This window comes from Megalops cyprinoides, chromosome 25 (genome assembly GCF_013368585.1).
Source record: "Megalops cyprinoides isolate fMegCyp1 chromosome 25, fMegCyp1.pri, whole genome shotgun sequence".
Taxonomy (NCBI): Eukaryota; Metazoa; Chordata; class Actinopteri; order Elopiformes; family Megalopidae; genus Megalops; species Megalops cyprinoides.
The window spans coordinates 18,634,304-18,647,198 of record NC_050607.1 but is presented as its reverse complement, the minus strand read 5'-3'; the positions used below and the strand labels follow the sequence as shown (position 1 = coordinate 18,647,198).

The 12,895-nt window shown below is 44.0% G+C and overlaps 1 protein-coding gene across 2 annotated transcripts in view; it reads right to left on the bottom strand.

Annotated features, from left to right (window-relative positions):
- LOC118771794 (voltage-dependent calcium channel subunit alpha-2/delta-1-like) overlaps positions 1–12,895 on the bottom strand; it is a 157,054-nt gene that overhangs the window by 50,737 nt on the left and 93,422 nt on the right. For both annotated transcript variants that reach the window (XM_036519832.1, XM_036519834.1), the window contains exons 7-10: positions 10,843–10,974; positions 8,375–8,444; positions 5,942–5,992; positions 3,163–3,262 (exon numbers count right to left, since the gene is read on the bottom strand). In XM_036519832.1, coding sequence (XP_036375725.1) covers positions 3,163–3,262; positions 5,942–5,992; positions 8,375–8,444; positions 10,843–10,974 — 353 coding nt within the window. The remainder of the gene's footprint in view (positions 1–3,162; positions 3,263–5,941; positions 5,993–8,374; positions 8,445–10,842; positions 10,975–12,895) is intronic.

Sequence of the window (12,895 nt, the reverse complement as noted above, 5' to 3'; positions counted from 1 at the left end):
CTTTCAGTATAACCAAGATCTAGCGGGGGTGGGTGTACAGTTCTCTAAGCAATCCCACCATAATGAGTGGGGCATTAGGGGTAATTTCAGTGACGAACAACCAAGCGTCAGGTTTCCCCCTAAAGGGGCAGGGCTGACCGCTGAGGGGGCCACCTAGCCCATCTGAGGTGAGTTTACAGAATCACCCTTTAATCAGCTAACCTCACTCAGCCAACACCACACACATTACATTGCATTGCATGCAATCTGTGTGCAATCTGACTAGGTACTGAAAGCAACGTATAAGTCACTAGAACACTAGGAACCTATACAGACAGGGATCGTGTCTGAGAGAAGCGACCCCATCGGGATGGGACAGTCAGTTGTCCCGTAGTTGCAGTGCGTCGTGATCTTGACGGAACATAGGGTTCGTTCCCAAACTTTTTCCTAAGGGACAGAAAGGTGCCTCTTCCCAGATTACAGTGATTTCAATTAACCCACGGTAGCTCTGGGACCAGTACCTCTGTTGTATCCTCTCATAAGGTCCTTCACCAGAACTGCCTCAATTAATCCCAAGGGGCATGAATGGATGAGGTAAGATGTGCTACACTGAGCGAAAGAAATAGCTAAATAAATAGCTAAAAAGAACAACGAGCAACTAACAAGCTGTGACTACCCAATCACACTGATTCAATGTGAACCTCCGGCATTATCTGAGATAAACAAGGCACTTGAGCCCATTCCTCTGATGCTATGCGTTTGCCTAAGGTCAACAGCGCTAAGTGGAGTGACTCACCTCTTTCACGGCCGCTCAATAATCAAGCCGACCTAGACAACTGTGTACTGAACCAGACACAACCCTTCCAGTGCTATTGAAATGTTACCTAACTCTTGATTCAAATATGGTATTCATACTCTGTAAACAACTGCTCTTTGATAGGACACTGTTAAACAAATGGATATGTGAGCCATGAACCACGGTCTGAAGACTCAAACGGTGCTTTGATGTTCACTCACTAATTGCGATAGGGAGATGCGTGATGCTGGATCCCCCTCTAGGGATTTTTGCAACCCAGGCTCCAGAATCAATCAGTACTTCATTCTTCCTGTTTTTTTTTTTTTTTAATGGAGGAGTGATAGAAGTCTGCCATAGAAGTCTGACCACACTATAATAAAGCCATTATGGTCCAAGTACCCCACTATGGACTGGGTAACCAAATGGGTTCCCATGTGTCACCCACCACTGGTAGCCAATGGATAGCTAACTGCTTTCTGGGCACTAAGGCGTTACCAGCGTACTCAATCTCAGCGCACTGGTAATGCCTTTACCAGTACACTGGTGTGCAGGATCATATTTTGCCTGTGTCTTCAGCTCCGCAAATCAAAGCTCCACATTTGCACCCTAGTTAGTTATGAGGAGCATGAAAGCACTTTGAAACAACTTTCCCAGTTTGCTGTTGGGGAATTCTAACAAAGTGTTAAAAAGCATTCCGTACATGTGAATTCATTGCTTTAATAGGAAGCCTCACCGTTGGCACACAGCAACCGACACGTTTATTATTATTAGAATCCAGCTTCATTACTGGGTAGACATTGACATCTCGTCTGTGTTATAACAGCAAATTCATCCAGGAAATTAACATTAAAAAAAAACAAAAAAAAGACAGCAATCTAGGATCACATTTACAAAATGTAAGCCACTTGTATTACGTGCCACGGGGAAGATGCATTGTTAGAAAAAAACCTTTTCTCTGATAAAAAAAACCTATGTTTCAATTTAAGAGAAATAAATTGAAAAGCCATGTTCAAAATGAATGGTCCACAAAAAACAGCTAGAATCAATAGGGTCCCAACTTTTGGTTTATTGGAACCAGCAAAGAAAAAAAATAATAATTTGAAGGCTTCTAGGAGAACTTCAGAGCTATAAAATGTGATGTACGGCAATTTCCCAGGTTCCCCGCCTGCCCGCTGAATTTAAATTCGGCTCGGAAAATAGGACGGATGCGATTTCACAGGGAACTCGAGTAAAATGCATTTTTCATCATTTCACACCCATTTCCCCCCTCTGCTCGGAAATACGGTGGATCTCATTCAAGGGCATGTCTCCCGATTCAGACCCCATGTGGTAGATCTCTTATCGTTTTTAGCGATGCATCAGATGTGCACAGTTCTCTCCTTGGTAGCTCTGGGTTTCTGGGATGTCCGCCATGCCGGTGAAGGTGTGACATGGCAGAAATGAAAAACATGCCTTTGTGAAATCACAGAGATTTTACACAATGTGTGAACAGAATATGCGTATGGATTTCATCCTGAATTTGAAAGGTGGTTCCTGGCTTCTTCAAGACTTTGGATTAAATTACATATCACCTACAGAACTATTGTGTTACCAGCTGCCATCTGGGAGCAAAAATACTTTCCAAGGTGCTGTCTCTACTAGTTTACATTTACATTTACATTTATTCATTTGGCAGACGCTTTTATCCAAAGCGACTTACATAGATTATAGTTCTTTACAATGTTATCCATTTATACAGCTGGATATTTACTGAGGCAACTGCGGGTTAAGTACCTTGCCCAAGGGTACAGCAGCAGTGTCCCAGCGGGGATCGAACCGACAACCTTTCGGTTACGAGTCCTGCTCCTTAACCACTACGCTACACTGCCGCCCTGCCGCTCTTAGTTTACCATTGCAAACTAAGAGCATCTTTTGATCGATAATACATGGCATGAAATTAAGTGATATCTTGCAACGTGATCTTGTAAGTGATATCTTGAATATAAAGCATGGCTGACCAGATACAATGATACAAATGTTGAAATCTTAGTTGTTCCTTCTTTATTGCTCTTTTATTGAACACAATAACCCAATTTTCATCTATTGACAAGCTGCAACTGCTTGCCTAAATGTGGAAATAATCGCTTGGGGTTTTTGTGCATTCTGGTATTTGTAATTCACACATTAATTAAAAAACAACTCCCGTGGGTGGCCCTCTGCATGAATCATGATTACTTTACTGCCACAAGACTGGCTAACTCCTTGTTGCATGGGCCGTCTGATCCAATGAAGTGGCAGTGATTTGCATAACAAGCAGGCATGAGGTGCCTGTCAATTAAAAAACATATTGGACTAGAAGAAAATCCTCAGACGTGCAGCAGTCCTAGTTGTTCGGGAAAGATACTCACGTAAACAACGTTGACATAGTCGTCGTCGGACAAGGTCTCCAGCATCTCATTGACAGAGGTCCGGATCAGCTTGAGGGTAAGTCCGGATACACTGCCACTCCTGTTGAGGAGAGAGGAGAACAGAGTGGCACTATAAGGCTGTTTGGTGGATCACAAGTAACACTTTATTCTACCATTATGATATTATCTATATCTATCTATCCATCTATCTATCTATCTTTAGAAATACCTGTCTATAGATTTATTATTAACATTTATTAATGCAGATGTATGAAGGCCACCCTGAAAGCAATAACACATTCAAAAGAAAATCATTACAATGTGATCAAATGATCAAAGTGTTTCTTAAGTCTTTCTAAGAAAGTTAGAATTAAAGACAGTGGCTGTTTTTTTCTACAATTGACTAAAAAAAGGAACCACATTATGGTTCAGTTGCATAGACACGTCGAAATAAACTATTCAGAATGTGCACACCCATGTGGAGCCCACAGTAAGTGATTTATCTGCTACTGAGAATAACGAGAATATCTTTTGTACCATTGGGTGGTGCTCGTCTGAAAAGAAAGAGGGTATTTTTTACTGAGGGACCCACACACGTAGAATAAAGGATGTATAAAGCCTGACATTACTGAATTAACATTCTGTAACAGCTACGTTTTTACAACGCCGTGTCGAACCACCACATCTGTTATGGAGAGCTTTTCATTTCCAGTAAAGTGCGGGTGTTAATGAGAAAACATATCCATGCCTAAATATAATACACTCTGATTAATTTTTACACAGACGTTGGCTGTGGGAGCCTGCGGAATTGAAGGGCTTAATTGACCATTAATGGCAGCGCGGTTGCTTGTAAATCTGGAGCTCTATAAAGCTGTCACAGAGCCGACTGGCGTGGAAGAAAAAAGGGGTCCCGGTGACGCTTTTGATCTTTCCAGCATTTTAAAGAGTGTTTCTGAGTGGTGCGAATGATCAGACGCGCAGCTTTCACAGGTTGCTTCTCGCTGAAAAGAAGAAAAAAAAAAAGAAAAAAAAAAACACCGGCAATCTTCCCAGACGAGAAGACACGTCGAAACGGGGCTTACAATTAAACGACAAGGGCAGCCAAAAAGACCGAAACGACGGGGAAAGAAGAAATGACTGCACCTTTTTTTCCCCTGCGGTGCAAAAGACAGAACCATAACTTTAACGCAACAGCCCATCAATCAAGAGCACCAATTATCTATGAGATGTTAAGCCAAGAAGCAGGTATTGATTTTCGTTTTTATTGTCTTCATTTATTCTCCCGCTCCCCGTTTCATTTAACACTTTCTCCGAGTACAGAATGGCAGCCCCTCGAACTTCACACCTCGGCGACAAGCGAGAGCGGCTCATTAATTCTGACAAATCAATTCTGGTGCAAGCGACGGACACAGAACGACAGATCGCCCGTCGTTTCGGCGGGTTGCTTGCGCGCAACACAATGCCATACAGCTTTCCGGGGTTCGTTTGCATACATTTTGGTAAACAATAGCAGCTGGCCCCTGTATTACCGTCATAATATCTCTGCGCTTCAGGTGGGTGCATCAAGTATCTGAGTGGCCTTGTGCCCGCTTCTTGCTATTTCTTGTCCATCTGGACGTATGCATTTCCAAGCTCTTCGCCTCCTCTGAATTGCAGCTCACAACTTTGATGATATGTGAGTGCACGCGTTGCAACAGATGGTCTGCTGGGAAGTGGGGAAACTGGAGAGGTAGAATAATATTCCAGGGGGTGGGAGGGGGGTCGGAGAGGGTGGGCATGGCTGGGGAATGTTATTCCACGAAAGGGGCCTTGGCATAAGAAGTGGATGAGGGCATTTCTAAGAAAAAGTAACACTTTTCATTGGCTTAGCAGACACCCTAAGCCGGAACGATTTACATTGCTGACATTTTGATTACTGTCCATTCATATAAAATGATATTTTCCCAAAGCCATACAGCTAAACCACTCAGATCGTGGGTACAAGAACTGCATAGGATTTTAACATACAACCTCCTGGTTATCTTCCTAAACCACTATGCCACGCCATTGGCCAAAATTAAACAGTACTAAGATCTGATATCTCAGACAAACAGTGGCCACAGGACCATAAGAGTCCTGGTCTGACCAGGCACAAGCATGAATTGTCCTTCGTATGTGTGATAGCACTCGGATGGGGGCTGTCTCTCCTTAAGGGAGATAGCGGGATGGAATCACAGAGCGTTGCTATGGAGGAAAAGGACAAACAACGGTCCCCTAAGAGAGAACGTGAGAAGACGCTACCAAACCTGTGCTGAGACAACGGTTTAGGTTTTGTTTTCTACTGGCCACAAAATATTGTGAGTAATACCGCTGCTTTGACTGTATCGGTTTGGTGGATGCTTTCACATTACTTTGACCTACACAAAAGAAGCTGTGACGGCTAGGCTCAGGCTATGCCGAATTTCTCAGGAGAAGATTTTGCTTTTGTCTAAAGGTCTTACCACAACTGCCGTTCTTCAAATGAAAAAAAAAAAGTTTGTTATTTCTATCCCTGTACTGTTTGCCACAAAAATGATATGGTGCTTTTTTTCCAGAAGGCCTTTCTGAAAGCAAAACATTACAAAGACAAATACATACAAGATTACCCTACTTCTGCGTGTTTAGCCTTCGCCGGTGTCAGTTTGCTCGCCGAGACTCGGAGAGGATCAGTGTGTGGAGACCGCTTTTTCGCGCGCTGGTGTTTACCGTACGCAGAGTGGGTTACGCATGTTTCATCTGTAAATTATGAGGCATCACTCACGCATCCACCAGAATCAGCATGTCCTTCGGAGAGGCGGCTCCCTGGATGTACCTAGCGATACAGAAACGAAAGGGTTACAAACAGGAAGGGCGGCCTTCCAGCGTCCTGGGAAAGCACTTTCCTTTATTCTATAATTATTCTATAATATACTATAATGTAATTACTATAATGACCACCACACCATAAGATCAAGAAGAAACTCATAGCAGTCCTCTTCACCATTGTTATTAATACTATTACATTTACATTTTGTTGCTTAGCAAATGCCCTTATTCAGAGTGACGTACAAGATAAGTATATTATAACAATACGTTTCCATTTTTTGGCGCCAAGCAGACGGTCTTGTGGCTTGTACGTCGCTTGTGGAGAGTGATGTTCAAGATGAGTACATTTAACATTACATATACATTGTTGACATCAAGTAAACACTCATCCAGAAAAATACATTCACTATTTACATTGCTATTTTAATAAGCAATTAATAGCAATTACATTGCTATTTTAAATGCTAATTTAATAATAATTATTAAAGATATTAATTATCAATTAAATCGCAGAATTCGTTGATAGGAAATGAGCAGTCTGGTGGATCAACCTTTGTCAGAATCACGCAATCACTACTGGAATAGATTAAAAAGGTTTATTGAGCAAGACAAAATTCAGAGTCTGGGCTACAGACCTGGTCCACTACCTTAACAGACACTAAATTACATAAAGACATTAACAAAACAAGAACATGGATGGATCACGGAATGGATGAATGGATGCGTGAAGGGGAAAATACCCAAGCCAATTGTTTACCTCTCCTAAGGAAGAACACAGGAACCACTCACCATAGCAGCAAAACTCCAAAAGGAAAAACCCGCAAAGTTGCAGGAGAAATTGAGCCACGGACTGGATGGCTGAACAGATGACTGAGCGTCTATCTGTGCTGGCTGAATATCAAGGCTGAGCGTAGGCAAAAACTGAGCGGCAAAACTGAGAAGCAAGGCCTATTCTAGGCCTGACTTAAGAAGAAGCTCTCTCCACTTCCCTGACCCACGCATAATTCATTTTATGGTGGGGGTGTGCCTGGAAGTTTCTTCAGGACTTAATTTTGTGCTTCAGATCCCAACATCTGGAAATACCAGATATATCTTTGAGATTATAATTTTTGCATTCAGATCCTCATGAGCATCGCAATGACACCTAACATCAATAGGCATGGGTTGAGAGGAAAGAGTTGGCTGAGGGGAACTGGTAAAATGGTGATTTTGCTGCTATATTGAGAAATACACGCTATCACATGGCATTGGGTTTTCCAACATTTTTCCCATGACATGAGGGTACAGTTAACTGTGGGGTATAAAAGGGTAAGTGATCCAAACATGTAGATACAAACAAACACACACATACACACACACACAAACACACACACGCTGATTGTGCTCAGGAAGGGGAGAAGGGGGAGAAGGCAACGCTCTGCCGTTGCGGTATAGCTGGATGTTACTGTTTTCAGAAGCAACTTTAAGATTGGCCAAAAGGCAAAGTTCTTTAAGATTATATTAGAAGTATTTGGTAGCTGAACCTCTTTCAGATTAAACCAAGCATGACTGCGGCCATCGTTTAGCCAAGGATTCTACATCTGAGGGGCAGATTAATGCTTACCAATACACAAAGCGGGCATACCACAACCTACTTCCACTTTTATCTGGCAAAATCAAATGTAAATCCAAACTGGCAATCATTAGTTTGAGATTTTAAAGTATCTGATTGGGTTCTAGGTAACTTCTTTTAATCCTTAAAGCAACGCCTGCTTATCCTAAGTGGGTATGTGACCTGAGGTCACTGGTTTAGGGGTATTTATGGTGATAGGCCATTCGCCCTCTTGCCTGCTATGTGTATGTATTTGTTGACTGATCTTATCTGCCCTTGGTCTGGTCCTGAGTGGGGAAAGGAATCATAAAAACCCAGACCAGGCAAAGAACCATAAAATGCATGGTACTCTCCCGACACTATTTACAATGTGCAATTACTATTGGTACTATTACTACAAATATTAATTCATAATTCTGGCAAATTACAAATTGGAACCAGGCCTGCATTTGAATTAGTACTTAGTGTATATCTACAGTATAATTAAATGGAGGGGTTTAAAAAGGGTTGTACAAGGGAGCAAATTTGCAAATTGAAGGTTGTAATTATGAAACAGCGTTCAAAGTCATGGCTGAGGGTATGAATTAGAGGGTGAAAGGAAGACTCTTATGCGTCTTAGCATTCTCTGGGGCCGTTTGTCTGCGAGGGATATTAACACACAGCTTCACCGCAGCTTCAGGGAAAGCTGAAATGATACGGACAGACGGTTATCGAGATAAAAGCCGAGCTACAGGGGGCGATGTCCCCGCGGAGAGAGCGAGCGAGCCATTCGCCTGCCCCCCCCCCGGCCAGGCTTACCACGGTCGCCGGCGGACGTCGTACAGATCGATTTTGCTCGCCGTCTTCCGCGAGTCCACCCAAGGAGAAGCTGCGATCGAACCAGAAACACGCCGTGTCAGATTCGCCATCGGAATGCCAGAGTCAATTTTCAGCATCAGTGACTTCATTTGCTCAGTGATTTCGACACTGCGGCGCTCACTGTATCAAAGGAATATCTGCCTCTTCTTGAAAACATAAATAATGTAAGAGTGTGTTAAATTTTAAAACCAAAGAGGAAAAAAAAACAAAGGGGGGAGATTTCCTGGAGTGAAACATGATGCATTTTCTTTTCTTAGAAAGGAGACTTTTTAAAATTTAAAATTTATTTTACCAACACATATATTATTACATACATTACATAGCTCATCAGCATAGACCCCTCTCTGTGATGACCAACAAAGCTCACGTTTCATTGGATATGAGCTTTTGCATTTGGGCGGTTGCATATTTTAAGGAACAGCCACAAGGGCTCAAGGGCTCAACTACAGCGCCACACTTACAGTAGGCTTTGACCCCGCAACCCCCTTGTTACAAATCCAGGTTCCTAGCCTCCGTTTTTCATTTCTGCTTAATCTGTCTACACAGGAGTAACATCACGTAACCCAGCCGGGATTTATGCAGCCGATGGGGGGATTCGGTGGAAATTCCACTCGAGTGTGCTGTTCCAGTGTCCTTTTTCCGCCAGCAGCTCTCTTACTGTGGAGGGCAGCTCCGTGTGAGCAGAATTCATCAAAAAAAACCCCCAGAGACTGACAGTGCTGTCTGTGGCCTCTTCCTGAATTCCACACTCTCATTGGCTGGTTCTCTCATGGACTATGGCTTTGTGTTGCGAGGCATGTTAACCCCACGATTGGCCCGCTTAAAAGAGTGCTGAACAAAGGGCGTGTCTAGCCCAGTGATTCGTCCTGCCCAGCTGTGGACTCCGCCCATCCTTCTCAAGGCCAAAGTGAAGCCACAGTCAACTAGTTGCGTGCTCAGTGACTGACTGCTCAAGCGACACTCCAGACTTACTCATACGGCCCATTCCAATGAATTCATTAATGTTCATTTGCCTGAAAGGCACGCGAATGTTGCCTCCACCATCTGTTTTCAGCAGTATTCATATTCCCTGATTAATCATAATTTTGTCAGTTTAATGCCACTTGCCTGGCTTAATCAGCGACGAATGTCTTTGCATTATCAAAAAAAAAAGCCAAGAAAACATCAGTCTTCCCATATTGTGTGTATTTAAATGGGAGTACCGGCTGCATTTTGACATTCTGTTATCAGGTGTTGTCATCAGTTGAAGAGAAGCGGAATGGGGAATCTCGAAATAGCTGGTCTGCAGGGGTTAGCATGACGATAAAGAGGCTGGTGTGCACCCTGAACACCCCCCCAGAGGTGAGACTGAGTCTCGCTGCCCCCAATGACCTGTGACAGATTCTGAAGTCGTAAAATTTGTTTCCGTGGTGGAATGCCAGTGACAGCTCAGAGTCCTCACCGCCTGAGCTCTCATGCTGCGAGTACCCATGTTCCCCTCCGCCAGGTTGACCTGTCTTGCAACGCAAAGGCGGTACACAGACAGCAGGTGGGCAGTCACACAGACCAGCGGGCTCTGAGCATCTAACGTGAATGCCTGCGTGGGAGCTGGGAAGACGCCCTCGAGGATCGCCGTGCCCCCGCTCGGCTGCGAATCTGGAGACTGAGGGTGGTTTCCCGCCGTCGTTTCGGTCGTGCCGACCCACGCTGGCCCGGCCCGCTGCCGTTGGCGGGCCCCGGCCAACTGGCAAAGGGAGCTGTTGGCGGAACTGGCAGGACCGTGACGCTACTGTCCGTGCTGGCGCCAAAAAAAATGGAGGTCATTAACATGGAAGGAAGTACGCCAACGTCACCGAACGTGGCAATCAACCAGAGGTAGACAGACGAGTCATGTGGAGTCTAGATTTTTTTTCCTGGAAAAATTGACTTTTACATTACATTATTGGCATTAAGCAGATGCTCTTATCCAGAGCAACTTACATAGGTTACAATTTTTTACATGTTACCCATTTATACAGCTGAATATTTACTGAGGCAATTCTAGGTTAGGTACTTTGCCCAAGGGTACAACAGCAGTGCCCCAACAGGGAATCGAACCTTTCAGTGACAAATCCTACTCAGCTGCCCTGCTTTTATTGGAGACAAAATCCAGGCGTCTGTCTTGATCAGAGCAGATGCTAGTGTGTAGTGGGACGGTACGTGCTGCAGCAACGTCAAGCAACAACCAACAGCCATGCCTCCCAGCTGGTCACCAACTACAGCTCTAGCTCACGCTAACCCGAAATAACCTCGAGAGTGGAAATCGGGCTCTGTTTTGTCTGCTTGAGCTGACTGGCGCGGTCTGTTGCCCGTAGGCCCCTCATCTGTCTAACGTCCGGCCAGCCCGTTACGCAAATGAGCCGCATATATTATTCGCGGGCCGGTCTCACCTGGGAAGTAGCGGGCCAGGCCGGTGGCGCTCCCGAACACCTGCCACAGCAGCGTGGGGTCCTCCTCCCTGTTCCTCTTGAAGACGTCCTCCAGAGCCTCGGTCCAGTTCAGCTCGTTAAGGACGATCGTGGCTGGGGCAGGGAACCAGGGAGACGGTAAATCACCGAACAAACAGCACAGACTCTTATCCAGACACGTTGCATGCCTCATATTGTTAAGACAGGTCCTTCACCATGACACTGGGCTTTGTAAATACAGCCCTTCAAAGCACTGCAAGTGAACTCGTCTGAAACCACGGGATCAAGGTACAAAAAAACCTCTGTTAGAACATCCTTGAATATATACAATTTTTACTTTCTGAATGTACATCCTAAGCTCTTGACTGAAGGACACCCTACAATGTTCAGTTTTTCTGTGCAGTCTATGGGCCTGAGCACAGAACCAACTTTTTCATTACAGAGAATTTATAGCTATTAGAGAGAAATCCGTAGTGAAAAACAACCTTGGTGTGGAGAAGGCCAACACCTCACAAAAAATGAACTGAAAAATCAAACTTACAAAATCAATATTTTCCTTAAACAGCCAACAATCAAAAGAAACCAGCTTTAGTACACAGCTAAAAACAGTGAGTCTTCTGCTCTCCAACTACACACCTCTGTTTAATAAGCTTGTAATTAGGCAGGTGTGGCTCATTAACCAATGGGCTGGCTAAGACAGACAAAGACAATTACAATCTGACAATTAAACAATTAACTGATACGGAATGAAATCCATCTTTGAGCTCAGTTATTGACAAGGTTGGAAATGGAAAGACAACAATCCTTATACATTTAACAAACTGACCATTGAACACAAAGACAGCTTTGGGGGGGAAAGATGAAGGTTCTCCTTCACACTTGAATTGTTTTAGGCTTTTTTTTACCATACAGTCAGATCATCAAACACAGTTGTTTTGATTCAGATACCTGAGTCTACCCTCAACCTTGAGTCCAAAACAAAAAATGACAAGATGCTCCAAGGACACTACCTGCATTACCTGTTAAGAAGTCAATAGTCTGAATTCTAGCCAATAGCCAATTCTAGCCATCTGTACAAAAGTTATTTTTTCACTAACACACACAGTACAAGACCGTGTTCCATAACCCCTACAGAAAAAGTAGTGGGTTCTGACCACAACTCCAAGTAGTTTTAAAGCTGTGGAATATACAACAGTGGATTAGCAGGGTTAACCAATCCTAGGGCATTTATTCTAGCGTTTCACACAGTGAGAGCAGCTATTATGATGCACCGTTCTTGGACAGCCTTCTCCACCGATAGGGAAAAATATGTTATCACAGGTGTCATAGTTATGGACAGAGTGCGGAATTCCCCAATCACACCGCTGGTTACATCAATCCTCCCTGATAACACCTCAGAGATCGCCGCTTCCTCCCCCGTTTAATCTCTGATGTGCGGTTCTACCTGAAAAGCCCAGCCATCCTTCCGTTTCAATCTCGGGATCGAATAGAACCACTCCAATCTCACACTCAAACTGTAATCAATCGAAAAATCCGACCGCTCCGCTCAATCTCCCTGTCTCTAATTATAAATACCGTCAGAGGGATACATGTTCTGTGATTTATGCTTTGGGCCGCACTCGCGCGAGGTTTGAGGATAATTCCGTGTTCGATTGGCCCACCCTCACTTGTCTCGTCGGAGGATTATTAAAAAGAAAAAAAAAAAAAAACCTTTCTCAATCAGCACAAGCTCATTTCCAGGTCAGTCACACCAGTCCTAATTGAAGCAGAAGCAACCAATCGTGCTGCAGTTCAATACAGAAGGATCAATGGTGAAATACCATTGTCACACAAGTGTTGAAAGAAAGGCTTAATGTGTTACCACATCCCTACCTGGATTGTGCTTGTTTGACAGAGTCTACTGTGAAATAACACTGAAAGCCCCCTTCCCGCGCTGTCCCCAGCTCTTCACGTGATGGTGGCGCACCGGTGTTTGACAAGCGCTCGCCATGTGGAGGCCACACTCTTTAAACAGATTATTCTCTTTAGGAAAGTT